Source organism: Vidua macroura, chromosome 16 (assembly GCF_024509145.1).
Source record: "Vidua macroura isolate BioBank_ID:100142 chromosome 16, ASM2450914v1, whole genome shotgun sequence".
Taxonomy (NCBI): domain Eukaryota; kingdom Metazoa; phylum Chordata; class Aves; order Passeriformes; family Viduidae; genus Vidua; species Vidua macroura.
In genome coordinates, this window is record NC_071586.1 from 9,769,451 (window position 1) to 9,786,749 (window position 17,299).

General features: G+C 38.4%; 1 protein-coding gene across 3 annotated transcripts in view; it reads right to left on the reverse strand.

Annotated features, from left to right (window-relative positions):
• Positions 1-17,299, reverse strand: part of USP42 (ubiquitin specific peptidase 42) — an 18,204-nt gene continuing 905 nt past the window's right edge. For 2 of the 3 annotated variants that reach the window (XM_053991782.1, XM_053991784.1), the window contains exons 2-17: positions 14,375-14,612; positions 13,408-13,608; positions 12,223-12,333; positions 11,957-12,059; positions 11,725-11,792; positions 11,491-11,561; positions 10,896-10,978; positions 9,479-9,590; positions 8,955-9,095; positions 8,647-8,747; positions 8,059-8,197; positions 6,693-7,421; positions 6,250-6,335; positions 4,123-5,619; positions 3,357-3,649; positions 1-1,111 (exon numbers count right to left, since the gene is read on the reverse strand). In XM_053991782.1, coding sequence (XP_053847757.1) covers positions 1,071-1,111; positions 3,357-3,649; positions 4,123-5,619; positions 6,250-6,335; positions 6,693-7,421; positions 8,059-8,197; positions 8,647-8,747; positions 8,955-9,095; positions 9,479-9,590; positions 10,896-10,978; positions 11,491-11,561; positions 11,725-11,792; positions 11,957-12,059; positions 12,223-12,333; positions 13,408-13,608; positions 14,375-14,603 — 4,005 coding nt within the window. In that variant the 5' untranslated portion in view covers positions 14,604-14,612 and the 3' untranslated portion in view covers positions 1-1,070. Of the gene's footprint in view, positions 1,112-3,356; positions 3,650-4,122; positions 5,620-6,249; positions 6,336-6,692; positions 7,422-8,058; positions 8,198-8,646; positions 8,748-8,954; positions 9,096-9,478; positions 9,591-10,895; positions 10,979-11,490; positions 11,562-11,724; positions 11,793-11,956; positions 12,060-12,222; positions 12,334-13,407; positions 13,609-14,374; positions 14,613-16,944; positions 16,997-17,299 lie in introns of those variants that run through there. The other variant, XM_053991783.1, reaches the window with a different exon arrangement.

The following is a 17,299-nucleotide window of genomic DNA, read 5'->3' on the forward strand; positions in this document are numbered from 1 at the left end:
TCCATTTTAACTTTGCTGTATTTATATACTATATAAATTTTACATGCTATATATTTACAGTGGGGCAAGTGCTTTTTATCTTTAAAAAAACAAAGATCAAACTTTAGACATCTCTGAACAACACAGCTTGTATAAACCAGACAGATTATTCAGATGAACTGTATTTAATACAGGTTCCCCACTCATCTCCTGATGCAGGACCAGTGAATAATAAGTGCATCACAGTTTGATAGCATTTAATAATAAAAATAAAAATCACAGTATGAATTGTCTGTAACTAGACACTTTAGAGAGACAAAACAGACAACTGAGACTTAAGACAAATGACAGTATATTAAGAAAATGTAATAAAAACATATGGAACAATATACAAACAGTCTTGAGAGATACATTCAGAACTGCATATTCGTTGTTTCACAATGTCGAAAACCAGAAGATTTTCTTCAGATCTTGAATATAACTCAAATGTGAAGTAAATTAGTTTCTAGTGTCAGACCACAGGAAAAAAAAAATGAAGCTCTTGCAAAACTTGTGAAGTTTTAAATAAGTCTTTAAATTAAATATACAGACTGTCAGTTGCAACTTTTATAATTCCTGGTCGCTCTTGCACCAGATGTCTTAACTTGGAGTAACATTACATGAATAACATAAAGTCAACCTGAGTCTGTAATTAAGCAGCATTTGAGATGGTCTATTCCAGGGCATTATCTCAGCTCAGTGAGATATTTATGTGGTAATTTACAATGTTCAGCAGTTGTAAAAAGTTTTCACCCTTTTGGATTAGAAGTATATTTTAAAAAAGAAAGTCTCAAGTTAAAAACTAAAAAAAAGTTCTTATATGGTAAAATTCTGTACAGAAATGTTAAGCACCACTTATGACTGGATTTTGTCTTGATGGTAATTGATAATAAATCTTAAGTTTTGATGGTCACTATTGGTAATGTCAGGTTTGAAGGTAAGAAGTCGTTGAAGGTAAGAAGTTGTTGGTTTTGATGATGAGAAGTTGTTGGTTGTGATGATGAGAAGTTGTTGGGGTTGGTGGTCAGAAGTCCTTGGGGTTGGTGGTGGGTTCAGTCTGAGTATTGAAGGCTTTCATCAGTCAGCTCCACATCTGAAAGGGAAAAGGAAACGAGGTCAGTCCTGCTGTGACATTAAACATTAAACTGTCTCAGGGGCTTGATTTCTAAAAGACAAGGCTCAAAGCTGTGCCAGCTCCATCTGCTCCCTCAGGACAGGATCCAGCTGCACCCCAGTTCTAGACTAAGGCTGCTGAACTGTACAGAGCCTTAGGACAGAGCCACCTGCTTTAACAACAAGTGCTGGACCTTGGCTGAATCAAATGCAATTGAAGTTTTGCCTAGAAAGCATCTTTGTTTTAGTAACAATCTTGTGGTCAGGCTGGCCAAATCATAGCCACAAAGGCAAAGCCTTGAGAAACTTGCTGGAGAGAACGTGTAGGAATGTAGGAAAGAACTGCTTCAAAGCTGCTGCTCCCCCCTCCTGTATAAACTTTTCTTAACAACTTATCACTAGCTGTTTTCATCCTTATTAATTTATTCAAAATAACAGGAGTTGGGTGAAAAGGCACAACTTCACAATTCCTCACTGGTTCCTGGCATGTCCCTACCTTGGGACGTTCAGTACTCTAAAAACACGGCCAAAGTGGCTTCTCTTGAAAGCGGCTTCCATCCTTCAGAGAATACTACTTGAGACCCATATTAAAAAAAAAAAAAAAAAAAAAGACTGACCTTCCAGAAGATGGAGCTAATTGACATCCATGGACTTCAGGAAATACTAAAATTCTCAAGACTTAAACTGCTTCTGCCAGCCCCGGTGTCCCCCCCGTGTTCAGCAATGAACAAACAGCTCCTTCTCACTGCCCTGCCCTGAGCAAGGAGATGCAGAACATTGAATTCCTCACTAAACCTGACTGCTTTGGAAAAACCCGAGTTTGCCACCTGCTGGCCAGAGAATCACTAAGGCCAAACCACTATTGGGCACAAGCATTTTATTCTGTTTAGTTCCTGATTTCTCAGCTAGAACATTTTAGTGCAATAATGGTTATTTTGGACATGAGGATCATAAAAGAAGTCCCCTTTTACAACATCAGGATTTGAAAGGCCTCAATTCAGTTCTTATATTTAAATTCTTAAATTTTTCTCATTAAAGAATTTAATGGAGTTTTCCCTCCACTCTGTATATTTAGCATTCAACTTTTGGTTATCTCTGTCTTAAAATACAATTTGTTTTCCACAAATGCACTTCTCCTTTGCCTTGAGCAAACTTTTCAGTGCAAGAACTCAGTGCAGTGACTGTGGCAATTTGCCTAAGTGTGGAAACCCCATGAAAGAGATTTTAATTTTCCAGAATTTCAAGATTAAACTTCTCCAACTTTTTTTATGTGCTACATTGACAGCTTCAACAGAAATAGAAATGAACACGATGGTCACTGACCATTAACCTAATTCTTAAACTGTAGGTAGGTATAAAATGTAGACAATTTAACAATTAAATTTGCTTTTGCATAGTGAGCTGTCTTCTTCAGGGATTACTTTACTTATCTTTGAGTAGAATAGTTAGGGGATTGTTTTGGTTTTCTATTAAAATAGATGAGTAACTGGAACTGGTTTATGTCAGATAACAGGCATTTAATGAAGTTTTATTTCTATAATAAACACTTCTGTTCAGCAAAAATTTCATGGGAAATATTGTCAAGTTTGATTTTAGACGTTGAATTTGTTGCAGTGTGCAATCATCTTCATTACATCATTTTAGAGCTAATTAATTTAAACTATTTAATTTATCTACTGTGAGCCCAAGTTGAGATTATGACAAGCAACAGCTGAGAGCTCAGTGTAAATTTAGTCAGGCATACAAATCCATAGTTGGGTTTTTTTGTCAGAAGCATCAGACTTTTTCAAATATTAAAGGTTGGGAAAAAGCTGTTTCCTCAGCCCACTTCTATGTATTGTTAAGCCTATACTAACAGAAAAACCCCACAACTGAATAAAACAATAGCAGGAATTTAACATTCTCCAGGTGTTAAATTGTGAAGTGTCCTCTGGAGGTTTGACAGCTGTGCTTAGGAGAAGGCAGAGCTACACATGGACCAACAATATTTCAGTATTATCACCAACTCCTGTTATTCTGAGTGAGCAACCAGCACTGTTTCCTTGCTATGAACAGCTGAATGTAGTATTTTATTTATATTATAGAATGGTTTGGGTTGGAAGGGATCTTAAAGATCATCTATTTCCAACCCCCTGCCACGATACTGTTTGGAAGCTGTGATAAAACCCAGGGATTTCATCACACAAGCCTTAACCAGGAGTCCTGCCAACATCCCAGGGCCTTACCTCTGACATACTCAGTGGATGCCATGGAGCTGTATTTCTTGCTGTCACCTGCACCAGAAGGCTTCTCTTCCTTGTAGGGTTGTTTACTGCCCTGGTTTCTGTATTGCTCACATAAATGGTCATCTGGAGGACGGGATTCTTCCTTCTTCTCCCATGTTTTCTTCTGGAAACGAGGATCTAAATATTCCAGTAAGTCTTTCAGTTTCCTGTCGTGCTTCTTCTTTTTCTTCTTTTTCTTATGTTTGCGATTGTCATTGTCAAAGTGGAGCACAGAGCAATCCAAATCATAATGTCTGAAGGAAACATGCAAGTTAAAAATAGAAAAACAGATGTGGCACTTGATGTATATATGAAATGTTATTTATTTACCACAGGTGACGACTTGCAGAGTGTCTGCTACTTTGTGGTACTTTCTGCATATCTAAGTTAATTTAGATGCAGCAACCTTAAGCCCTCAGAATCAAGGACAAGAGGTCGTGGTTTCTACACAAATTGTTAACAGGCATATGGGGATTAAAAAAAAAAATTAAATTGTAACCTAATCAAGAACGGTGTGCAGATGTTTTTCTGTCTACATTGTCCAGCTCTAGCGTTCTAACACAATTCAGCAACATCTTTCCTATCTTCTCTTGGCCAACCTAATAACATGATCCCGTCACATTATGACAGATAAGTTACTTAGAAACAATGAAAAAAAGGCAGACATGAGAAATACCCAGAAAATAATTAGGAAAAAATTGCTGATTATGCTGGAATCCTTGCTTACTTGTAATCCTTCTCTCGATGTTTATCTTTGGACTTCTTTTTCTTCTTGACCTTCTTATACTTTTTGATTCTTTGGTCATCTGTCTTTCGGAATTTCTTTTCTATGTCACTTCCACTTTCTTCTTGGTGGGAGTATTTTCTTTTGCCATTTCTTAGTTTTTCTTTTTCATTTTCCCGGGAAGAGTCCTCCAAATTTGAGTGAGCTGACACTGGTGGAAGTGCGTGCCTTTCACGGGAGTATTTTTCCGAGTGCTGCTGAGGTACTGAACAATGGTGGAAGTTTGCTCTGTGGCTGCTGAAGTGATGCACTTCCTCCTCTCGGGAGAGTGTGCTGTGAGCCCATCTGCTTTTGCAATGATAATCCTTGTGTGACCTGCTGTAAGCTTGGCTCAATTTGTCATAGTCTTTATCACAATGAGAGGACCTCCTGTCCCTACCATCTCTTGTTCCATGGGAGGAATAATAATCATTGTAGTACCTGCATTTTTCCCATCTCCGTGGTTCATCTTGATAGTATCTTTCTCTAATCCAAGGTCTGTCTCCTTTGGAATAATAGTACCTATTCCTGTCTGGATCTGTCCTTTCTCTGCTTCGGGATCTGTAACGAGAATATTTTCCTGAGCTCCTGCCATTACTGGGACTGTTTCTTTCATTGTGGGAGGATCTGTACTTGCTCTCACTGCAATACTCCTGCTTATGACGGCTCTGCTTGTTTGTTTCCACGCTGTGAGAGCTCCTCCTCCTGTGGGAATGATCATCTGGTTTGTTTCTGGTTTGCCTCTCCTTCTCCTCAGTGTCCGAGTTTTCTCTCTTCCTCCGGTAGTGCTCTTTGTCAGTTCTTTTAGAGTCATGGATTTTTTTCTTATTTTTTTTCATATGTTTATCATCATCTTCACATATTTTATTACTCGGTCCCTCGTCTGCTCTAGAAAATTGACTTTCCAATACTTTATCCAGCTTTGTAATAGAAGAGTCATTAACAGGTGGTACCTCTACATAGTTATTAGAAATGTCCTTTGTATCTTGGCATTTATCTGTAATATCTAGAGATGCAAGTTTTTTAGAACTACATTCAATGTCAGGCTTTATAGAGGAAATTTGCCCTAATTTCTCTTTGCTCTCAGGAGATCCTTTGATGTACAAAGGATTTTCTTTTGAAATGAGTTCAGGTTCTTTTGATCTTCTTAGTTTGTCTTTATCTCTGATGTCTTCAGACTCACACTGCCCAAGGAATTCACCTTCAGTATCCAAGGATTTTTTCCTAACCTTGTGCTGACCATTGATATTGAGATGTGCATTATCAGCTTTTGTTACAATACTTTCAGGAACTTCTTCTTTGGTAAAAATGGTTTCAGAATCTGATTGAGTAAAAAGTTTCTCAACCTCACAGCTAAAGTTGGAAGGAACCTTCCTGGATTCTTCATAGGCAAACAGTGCTTCCATCACTACAGTATCCGTAACTCCATCATTGTCAGAGGATTTCTGAGGTCCAGAGACACTGCACAAAATTAAAAACATATTTTTAACTTGAAAAAGTCCATCTAAAAGATGTTAGGAGTAAATTCCCCTAAAGAAAAAAGAAGCAGCTAATGTAAAACTCTGAAAGACATTGACTTTAGAAAACCATTCTTACACCTCCCTCAGTTCCATGGAAAGCTTTTCTTCTCTCAGTTTTGCAAGTTGTGCCTTAAAAAACCCATCCCAAACACATCCAACTCCTTTCACTTGCAGCTTTGAATCTCATCAATAGCCAGAAAAACTGTACTTGCTCTTCCCCCAATTAGAAAAAAGGTAAACACTCAAATTTCCCACTTTCCCAAGTGGGAGAGCAGATTGTGGGAATTTACATTCACTCATCCTAGAATGCAAAAAAAGGGAAAGAGGAATAGAAAAAGTATTCCAGATGATGGAAGAAAGATGTAAAAACATCCTGTGAAAGTTTTACAGGAGGCATCTGCCTGTATTTAGTATCAGAATAATGTGTGCCCAGTGCTGATGTTTGCCATACCAGATGCACAGTGTGGAATTCTCTGCACTGATGTAAATCTGTTAAGTATTACTAGTAGATGGGTAAAATAGTAATCAACTTGTATGAAATCTTGTTTTAATCAGAGTGTAGTCATTTTACCTCTTTTCCTCTGACAAGCTGTTCAACTGGCTGTACGTAAGAGATTCTAAGATACCTTGAGGATCTGGTGACAAAGCTTTAGGCATCTACAATTAAAACACAGAAGTTAACAAAGAAAAAGCTATTTTTAGTAGAAAACTACTGCTGAACAAATTTCCAACATTAGATGTTAAACAAGATCACAGAGATACCTGCACTATTCCTACTTGACACGTCATCCCCCTCCTCCCAAAAATGTATTTTATGAAACTTGTGAAGTATTATCTCCCTGAACTTCTCTTATGTTGACATATGTCATGTTAGCTCTGCAAATTCAGTGGGATAATGGCACAAAGAGTTAGAATGAAATCTGTGCTGTGTTTTCTTGGTATTCCACATTATAGTGCTCACGAATATTGAATATATCATAGGTGAGAAAGCCCAGATGAACAAATCTAACTCACCGCTTCAAGCACTCCATTTGCTTTAGAGAAGAAAATCTCGGAAGGTTTAACGGGTTGGACTTGGCAAGTGGAATCATCAAGTTTCAGTCCATTTTCTTTATATTCATTATCTAAACTAATAGCACCATTTAGAGAATCAATTTTTGGCAGCTCATGCTGGGATCTTTCTTCTGCATTCTGACAGGATGAATGGGAATTATGCAATGTATGGACCATCTTCCCAATCAGAATTCCATTGGAAGATATGACGTTGCAATGCCTTTTGAACAAGCCCTTGGACTCCTCGGATTTTCCTGAAGGTTCTGCACTGAAAGGGACCACGTTGTCAGAACAGAGCTTAGGGTTTCCATTCACTGCTGGCTCAACAAAGATTTCATCAGGAACCTCCTGCTTGGAGACATTAGTAGCAACTGACACTGTGGAGAGGTTTGAGGTAGGCTCTGCTGTGGAAGAGTTTGTAATTGTGGCTGAAGGAAGGGGCTTCAGATCCTCCTCCTCCACAGCGCTGCTCGGACACTCCGCCTGCGGCACCGCCTGCCGAGTGGGCAGCTTGTTGTGAATACTGATCGTGATCTTCTGGGTTTTGGAAGGGTCTGTCATTGACGGCCTGGAAATTGCCCAGTTTTGAACACAAGCTGTTGGTGGAGCTGAAGATGGCCTTTTTACAGCAACGCCAACAGCACTGGGATCCTCTTTTAAGGGTCCATTTCCATTTAAACGACTTGAACTCTGTATTTGAAGAGATTGTAAAATGGATACGCTCAAACACACAGCACTGGAAGTTTTACAACATTAAAGTCTCATACTAAATAGTTCTACAGATTGCCTCAATACCTAAGAAGAAACCTCACCTCCCTCCCAATATACATGCACGTCCAACAGGTGTGTGTAAATCCCACCTTTGGTATTAAATGAGCATCAGTTTGACACCCATCCAAACAACTTAACATTGACTAAAGCTATTAAAAAAAATTATTTTCCTTTTTAAACACTCCCTGACAACACTGGAATAATTCTACTAGTACTCAGGAACAAGACAATTTGTATTCTATCACTGTCTCAACTAAAGTGACACTGATAGGGACGGGGCAGATATTTACTTTTAAAATTTAAATTACTTAGGCATTAATAGACTACTTAAATTGTCTCAAGAGCACAGCTCTCAAGTTTTAGAAAGCTGAGATAGAAAGTAACTAAGTGGCATGGCTGCACAATTAGGGATTAGCCACTGTTTGAGTAACTCTGTCTCTAGCATGAGGGCTGTGAAGAAACCTGGAATGTGAAAGGGAAACTAAAACTCAAAAGGCCCCACCCCACACCAAAGCCCGCTATAATTCGGTGCTACTATCTGCCCCTCTCCAATCACCTTAATCATGTGAGGAGGAAGCCGAGGTCCCATGAATGCAGCCTGCTTGCTGTTGGCCCCGCGCTGGCCCAGGAAGGAGCGCGGGTAGGAGGGCGCGGGCAGGTAAAAGGCTCGCTCCCCCAGCGTCAGATCGTAGCGCCTGCGGAGACAAGGGCCAGCTGAGCTCAGAGCTCTTCCTTCAGCCTAGGCCTGGGTGAAACCCCATCCCATAATCTCAGCAACAGTGTATACGACATGAAAGACACATCTGGAAGATTTAGGCAGGACGACAAACTGAAGATAAGATAATGGTCTTCCTACAATGCCTGTCCTTTCCAGAGCAATGATCCAGCCTCAAATCATCTATGGCCATGATTTCTCCTCTTTTCTAAACTGGCCAGCTACAGTGAGCAGATAGAAACCAGTGTTCCCAAGTGCAGAAATTTAAGGTCAAACAATAAAAGGTAATAAATGACACAAGGAATTCCACTTAGACAGAAATATACAAATAGTAATACTTTCCTAGAGTGAAAAGAAAAAGACTTCAAAACAAGAAAAGTATCAGCAACTTGACAATAAAAATGTTCTGAGCACACCTGGTGTTATTACCTGATATAAAAAAGTACGTAAGCTTGCTGATTGAGAACTGTTTTGATATCAGAAAGCTCTACTGAGGCATCATTCATTCGGTACCAAAGTCCATTGCCAGCCTGCAAACAAAGACAGAATATCTTCAGATGAATTGCTTGTGTTCCAAAGGACATCATAGATAGAGCACTGCAGAACAAAGCATACCAAAACAAAGCAAACAAAGCACATGATGCAATGTTTTCCCCTAAAACCACTGGTTACCAGCTACATTTTAATTTCTTTGCCAGCAAAAATTTTATCCTGTTAGAAGTTGAGCTGATCTCTACCTTTATGAAGCAGAGATAGTGTCCAGCATTACAGTTGAAGCCACTATGTACAAGAACTGCATATAAAGCATAGATGAGGGGTTCTCCAATAGATTGGGACATATATGCTCGAAGATCCAAATATTCAGGGTATTTTACATCCTAAACAAAGACAAAGAAGATTCAAAAGTTATACTGAAATACTTCATGTAATAGCCTGAAGAAGACACAGACTAGGACTATATAAATATATTTTTCAATTCACTTGAAAATGCCTATTCTCAGAAACAACATTTAATAACTTAAGCTGCAGGGAGCTATTTTCCACAGAATTAGCTCTTTAAGGGGAAGGTATGTTCTTATGGTCACATAGGAACTCTACCAGTATTAAAAAAGAAAGTAACAGCCACAGCTGCTAAGTTATTATATTGACTTCTCTTACACTGTAGTAACTGCCTGAAATGTGAACAACTTTAAAATGAGTATTCATCTTTGGGAAATGCCCATTCCAAGAAGATAAAGCAGCATTCCAGCTGCAAATATACCTTGTTGATCTTTCCACCCGTAAAGTTTGCAAATCTTTTCAGTGATATTGTGAGAACATTGGAAGAGCGATGTATCGTGTATCTCTTTGACGCTGGAACCATCTTTTTACACCTTAAAAACAAGCACAGATGTATTTTTAACATTATATTCTTTTCTCACCCAGAAGTCAAACAAGTTTTCATCTCTCACACATGCTTATGCTATTTGAACAATATTTTGCTTGTATAATATGTTAGATCTTTTCTTAAATCCATAAACTGCATTTCAGCTTTGTTAATAGAGAGAATGTAGCAGGATATTAGAGACAGTTCTAGAGAACAAAGGATTTAGGACATCAGCTCTTGATAGCCAAATTAATGCCTGAACATTAATTTGTGCCTGTATCTTTCTTATGTCAAAAAGGGAAGGCAGTAAAAAATGTAAAGAAACCACTGGAAGGAAACAGCCATTCTGCAAGAGGCAGACGTTGGACAGTATTGAGTTTTCCTGTACTGAGGTTGCCTGGAAAGGCTGAAACCCTCTGCAGTCCTTCAAAGCAAAATTGTTTGTTTGTTTTGCGCGCTCAAAGGAGGTACAGACTCAGTCCTGAAATGCAACCATCAGCACAAAGACTGAAATATGTCACTTTACATTGTCAAGAAAAGTACTACTGAGTAACAAACAGAAAGGATTTAAGAGTCTCTTTTAAAACTGATGTCAAAATACAAAGTACAGAATTCCAAACTGATGGAGAAAGCCAATGAACAAAATAAAAGAGCCACCCAGAATAAGGCAAAAAAAAATGAAGTGGTTTACAAAATTCTGAAACTTGTATTTAGAGATTAAGGTTTCAGGCAGTAGTAATCCTTATTAGAAAAAATAATGGTAGAAAACAAAAAGGAAACTGAAAGTTCATACAATAGTATGCCAGCAATGGAAATGACACTGTACATACACCGAACTTTTCTTTTCAAACTCACAAAAAGACTAAACATCTGGGTTTGTGTGTGACTAAGCTGGTATTGCTTCCCATCCCAAATCTTTGTCCATATCCCTGTGCTCCAGCTCACCACTTATCAGACATGCCTTTTAACTTCTGGCCATGAGTATTTTAGTGTGCAACTTCACTCTCAGGAAGGCTGACATGGCCCAGCACAGACAGTATTAGGAAGAAAAGTTTAATGTGAGCAATACAATTCTTATAATGTATTTCCAAATATTCAAACAGAAATATAAAAATTACTCATTTAGAAACAAGTGTATTATTTCCCAAGCTTTGAATGATTTCAGTATATTAGTTATGTAAACAAAACTAAATGAAACAGCAAGCCACGTCTGTCTTATTGCTAAACAAAATCAAGAGATAACTCATCCTCCAAGTCATGCACTGCACTGAACATGTATTTTGTATTAAGGTGTAATTAATAATAATCTTACTTGCTACACTTATAGCTATTTTCACCATCCAGCTGTTCCGGTTTCACAAATTGTTCTAGAGCTCTGGTGACAGATGTAACTGCCTGGATGAGTAGAAAGAAAGTAGAACACTAGTCACAAGAACTGCAAAATTTCGAGCACTTACAAGCACTTTACAAGAGAACCTTGCTAGTTTATAGTTAAGTGGCCTACTGTGAACCAGCAAACACCACGAAGGAGAAGACAGAAACAGAGTTCACGGAGTATTTACCTCATTTCAAAATAAATAATTTTTGCCGTGCCAGACAGTATCTGTGGTATGCCTTGGCATCAATAATGAGAACAATCAAACCCATTAGTCTAACAATAGATGTATACTGAAGTAGAATAATTGAGAAGTATGATTCTACCATTGTTTGTGTAGCCATAATTATTATTTTTCCAGCTTAAATCCAATCCAAACATGGAGAGCATTTTCATGGCTTCCACAGAACAACAAAGTCCAATCCACCACCAAGCTGTTTTGCTTTAACAAGGTTTCTAAGCAAAATTACTTTATTTAACAAAGCTCTACAAGTCTTTACACATCTCAGCCCATGCTCACACACATTCTTACCTTTATATCCAAAGTAACGTCGAGAAATGGCTCGTACGTATCTGACACTGCTTTGCAGTTCAAGCACTTTACTGGAATCAAAATACAAATGCTTAACATCACTTGAATGAGACTAACTGCATGAATCTAAATTATTAATACACATTACTTTAGTCAAACTACAAACTCCTTTGCTACAGACAGACAAAAAGACACAGATCAGTTCGAAAGACAGTAAATTTTTAAAAAAAGTACCTCGAGATCTTAGATATCCTCCAAATATTTGATAAATAAGTGTGGTGGCTTGAGAAGATCTGTCTAATCTGGAAATAAATTAGAGTCAGACCTCAGAAGACTGAAAGCACAGTTAATTTCTCAAACAATTTTTGGTTTTATGAAAACCAAGGACATAGATTTTAATTCATGATAGTAAATAAAGTAGTAAGAGAGGCTAGGAAAGATTTAAATTTAATTATTTTATGCTTACTTGGTGCTTCCATTCAAGCAAGCTTTCTGTAAAGCATCAACAGTGAAGCATAAGAATTCATGTGCATCCTCTTGACTGCCAAAGTGGAAATGTTTTCCTATTCCTAATAAATAAGAAGGTTATCATATATTTTTTTCTTATAGAATGAAAGAAAACATACTTTTCTAAAATACTCTTCTTTAAAGTATCAAAATTATTTACATACATCAAATAACTCACTGTAAAATTAAAAAAAAAATAAAATAAACCTATACCAAACCACTTACTTTTAAGGCCATTGATAACAGACGTAGGTTTGATGGCATTATTAGAGCAACACAGGACCTGGTTGATGTGACTTTCCATTGTGCACATCATACAGAATCCTTCTACATGACCTAGTGAAAGAAGAAAGCATCCCATTCTAGTCAAGTACACATTGCTAAAGAGAAAACTCACCCCAAAATAATAATAATCTAAGTTGTGGGTGCAATGTCCCACTCTCTGTGGTACATTCTCTTCTCCTAAGGTGTCAATATCCCAACAGTTTTGTGACATTTTATTATGTGAAACTGTACAGAATAAAACTCATTAAATCACAGACCAGGCTCCACAAAACTGGCCTGGACCACTCCCACTGGAAGGTGTCCCTCCCCATGGCAGAGGATTGGAACTAAATAATTTTGAAGGTTCCTTCCAATAATTCTGTGATTCTTAACTGAAATAAATTTTATATATAGTAATAAAACACAATCAAACTTCTAGGAATACATATTAAGATACCAGACTAGAAAGCATACAGGTGCCTTAGGAAATAGCTCCACATTTATGGATATAAAAAGAAACTCCCCTAGGCTTAATAAAGTCAAGTATAAAAACAAAATTCAAAGAACACGAATTCAGGCTTTAAAAAATATAAAACAAATTATTTAGAATAAAATCAGCCTAAATTTCAATACAGTCCCCCCCAGATTTCTATTTGAGTTCATAAAAGATTAGCTTGTAGTGCTTTCTAGAATGTTTGGGTTTTTTAATGAGTCAACATTGAACATGTAATTTATCACAGTATTAGTGCACTGCAGTATCTCAGCTGTGAAGACTAAGAATCTTCAACGCCAACATCCTAAATTTTATCACCTTTCTACCAGCAGGAAACCCAAATGCCAAATGTTCATCAAATGCCTCACTTTACAATGTACTTCATTATTCACATGAAGCACGAAATGATCTTTTCTTTAAGTTTTACCATGGCACATTAAATTAACAAATTCACTTTATATGCCTCCTATAATTCTGAGCTTCCTGTTAGCAAAATCATAGAACCATTTAGGCTGGAAAAGACCTTGAAGATCTCATTCAAAAACTGCTTCTACAGACAAAATAGGACAACCAAGGGTTTTCCTCACAGAACCCCTGCTTTTCTTTCACCTTTGGAGCTGTCCAACAGATTTATACTGTTAGAAAATACTCACATGACTTGGTGTGCTCAAGTGAAAGCATGTAATTGGCAAGAGGAGGCGTGTAGGTCAAACACTGGAGAGTAGAATTAAGGAAACATGTGTTGCCGAGGTTCTGCAGTCCAACTCCAACACTTTGTGTTTGTTGCCAATCCATACAGATTTTCTCAGGTGGAAAAAGAATTCTTTGTGGCGGAGCAATCCCATCATTAACAACTGCAAGAAATTTGTATGTCAAAAAGAGTTGTACTGGTTTTGTTTTAAAGAGGGTATTTAACAAGTAGAATTCTACAGGAGCAGCCTGAAGAACCAGCTCTACTCCAAAACACAGCAACACATGATGCACAGCTTTAACACTGCCACGTGAATTTGCTAGTCAACACTCTCCTTTGGACAATAGTTAATTCATCTGTTTTAATTCTTCTAATGAAAGGCACAAATTACCACTCTGATTTTAGTGTCTGATTTCTTTATCTCTATATCCTTTAATATCTTAATTAAATTATTGGTTTTTTCCTTATTGTAACTTAAACCACAAACTTACACTCGTGGTTATGCAGTAAGAAAAATCAGACAGATAAACAAGTAAGCAGCACAAAAAGTAACCCCATAGATATCAGATCTATTCCTGGGCAATGTTATTATTCAAAGACTTGTGAATAATGGAAGCCATGAATAGACATGGTAAAATGTACTTTTCTCTCCAGAACAGAAGAGACCTAGGTACATCTGTGCATTATGAAAAGCTCCCCTTATTTGATTTTACATAAATAAAAAATACTTTACAAATCAATTGTAAGTAGATAAACCCAAGTTCTGCAATACCTATCCCTGCAGCTGCCTTAGGGGATGCACAAAATTGAAGTCAGTGGCTGAACTCTTAATTTGCTGTAGTCCCATTTTATAGCAATGCAACAACTAAAATCTGCTTCTATTTTGGTTTTGTTTTGAACAAAAAGGAAGGAGGACAGAAGACACTTACCTAGATCTCTTTGGGCAAAAGGCTTTGATTTTTGAGATGATCTACAATAAATATGCCCCCCAGGACCTTTGTCCACAGAGACTTTGTTTGGATCTTCTGTAGGGGGTACCCGGCCCAAACTTGCAGTGCGAGACGTCATTTTTTTAGTACGGGGTTTCATAGATTTGTCAGACCGTCTTGAGGAAGATTTTTTAGACTTTGAAGATTTTGGCTTGTTAACTATGGTCATTGTTCATATCTGTAACAAGGCAAAAGTTCTGTTTGGCATAAGAACGTTCAATGTATTCCAGAAAGGAAAGACCAAGAGAAATCCTGTCCCTTAGCCTCAAAGAACCTGAAGAACTAAACAGAGAAGAATGATTACAAATAAGGGAACAAAACCCCAAAACACAAAAAAACAATTCCACCCAACATACAACTGAATGCACAAAGTAGATTTTTTCCATCCAAACTGCATCAATATTTTTTTAAACTTCTGCTGAGTTAATGACTGATGGCATTTCTTACACTTTAATGGGATTTTAAACCACTATAGTAACCAAGATCTTTTTCTTAAAAGAAGCTGTGAGCAGTGGCACAATCAAGTGCTGGCCTGTTGAGATCCAGGAGGAATTGTCTGGCCAACATCTTCCTGCTCCTGGGAACCACACACCCCTAATGACACAGAGCATGGGAAACAGCTCTGAGAAATCTTGGGAAAGAAGAGCTAGAAAACACTTGCAAATTTATTTCCACCTGGGTTTTTTCTGCCCTTCCAAGAAGTATTTGTTTGGATACAATTTTGGCAGTACTCCTTGTGGTATTTTGCACCCATCATTTACAATGCTTACTTATAAACCAAGAAGTTGAATTCAAAAGCATCTTTTTCAGTTCTACTTATGTAAAGTTGTTTTGCCAGGGAAAAGCAAAAGAGGAATGTAAACTATGAAAAGAAAATGATGACCACAGAAGAAAGCAAAACAAATCCTCAGCCTTCAAGAATAAAGGCAATAACTGATACTAAGTCCTTTATAAAATGCTGATTATGTTTCAAGATGGTACCTCTTTAAATACATGTAATGTTGTGTGCATAGTAAGCTGCTGAATAATTACATCATCAATTACCAACTCCTACATGTAAATTTTCACTACTATCGTACTCTATCATGTAAGGCCTGCTCAAGTTTAGGGAAACTATAAACTTAACTGAGGGTTTAAAGTATAACCTGCTTTGTAACACTAAAATAACTGAGAGAACAAAGCATGAAGCAGTTTCAGATTCATGGCACAACTTGATTGCTAATGATGGAACTTCCAGTAGATTAAACAAAGCACAGTAAATCATACAACTTCTAGTTCCACAAAAGACAAATTATGTGTGGAACCTTTAATGAGATTTTTTTCCCCTCTAAATTTTCAATGTAAAATTCTCTATGTACACATTTTCCACTTTAGAGATGATAACATACAAAAAATGGAAAATTCACATATGTTACTGAAAAATGAGGACATCCTTGTCCATTTCAAAAACTAAGATGACAGCTCTTGGGCTTAGTGATTTTCACATAAGATCCAGACTCCAAATTGCAGATATTGGTGACATCTCCTTTTCCTGATGGAAAGGGAAGGGGTTTCAACAACATAATGAACTTATTTGCAGGACAAAAACCAGAATCTAGACTGCGGTGAAAAGCAAACAGAAGAATATTATCACAAAAAAGCTTTGGCTTTATGCTGACCAATGAGGGAAGCCTCACATATTTTTAAATTTATTTTTAACAACTGAGTAGCACTGATTGGTGCTGCTAATTTAGTTTTGACAACTAATTAGCAGATATCAACACTAGACACCTGCAAATATCAACGGATGTCAAGAATAACTCAGATCCAATACTTTTTCAAAATCTGTCAATATAATTAATTTGGATATAACATCTCTTTGATGAAGTAGCACAAACATTACACAGATATTTTCCCACTCTTCACTGTAAATACAGGTTCTGCTCCTGTACCACTGCTGAACATAAATTCACATTGCCATGTGTATTGAGCTCTTTTCCCCTCTGCTATTCCCATAACAGACTTCTCACAGTATGATACTGACGAGCAAAACAGAACAGTTGCTTTCCTCCCATTTGGAGTGATGCATCAGCGTTGTTTAGATTCTTTTTTCGCAGTCTCATCGCAACACGCATCAGTTAATACTCGGATCTAAATATTTATGTTTGGTCTCCGCTTTGCATACAATAAATCACAGCTCAGGAGGGTTTTATACAAGATCCCGTTCACAGAACCGCGTTCAGCCAGGGAGTATGCATCTTTATCTCAGTACAAACCAAACACTTCCAGCAGTGAGTGTTAAAAAACAAGAGCGGCACACGGCAACACCGGGGCAGAAACAAGAAGGAGGAGGAAACAACTCCAGCAGAAGCCCAGGCAGAGTCACCTCGCTACATCACCGACCGCACCGCACACGCCGCCGGGAGCAAAAACAACCCGGGGCAGCGCGGAACACAAACACACGCCCCGCGCTGGTTTTACTTTCGTTACAAAATTAAAGGCAGCAGAGGAGAAAGTAATGACTATTTTACCCTTGCTGAGCAGGCGGCGGGGAGCGCTCGGCGCGGGGCAGCTCCGAGCTCCGTGTCCCGGGGCCGTTGGTTGTGGCGGGACCGAGCCCAGCGCCGCGAGCGCCCGCGAGCGCCTCGCTCCGGGCGGCCTCGAGCCCCGGAGCCCGCTCACAACCGAACCGCCCACCCCGCCAGCGCCAAGCCCGCAGCACCGACCCGGTTTCCCCTCACTCTGGACTTCTGAGGGGTCCCGCTTCCCGAAAACGTTCTGACACCGGCAGTAAAAGGCCGCTGGCACGGGCAGGGACGGGCACCGCACGCAACATGTCCGCGCTCAGCGCGGCAAGAGCCCAAACACACACAAGACAAAACCCAG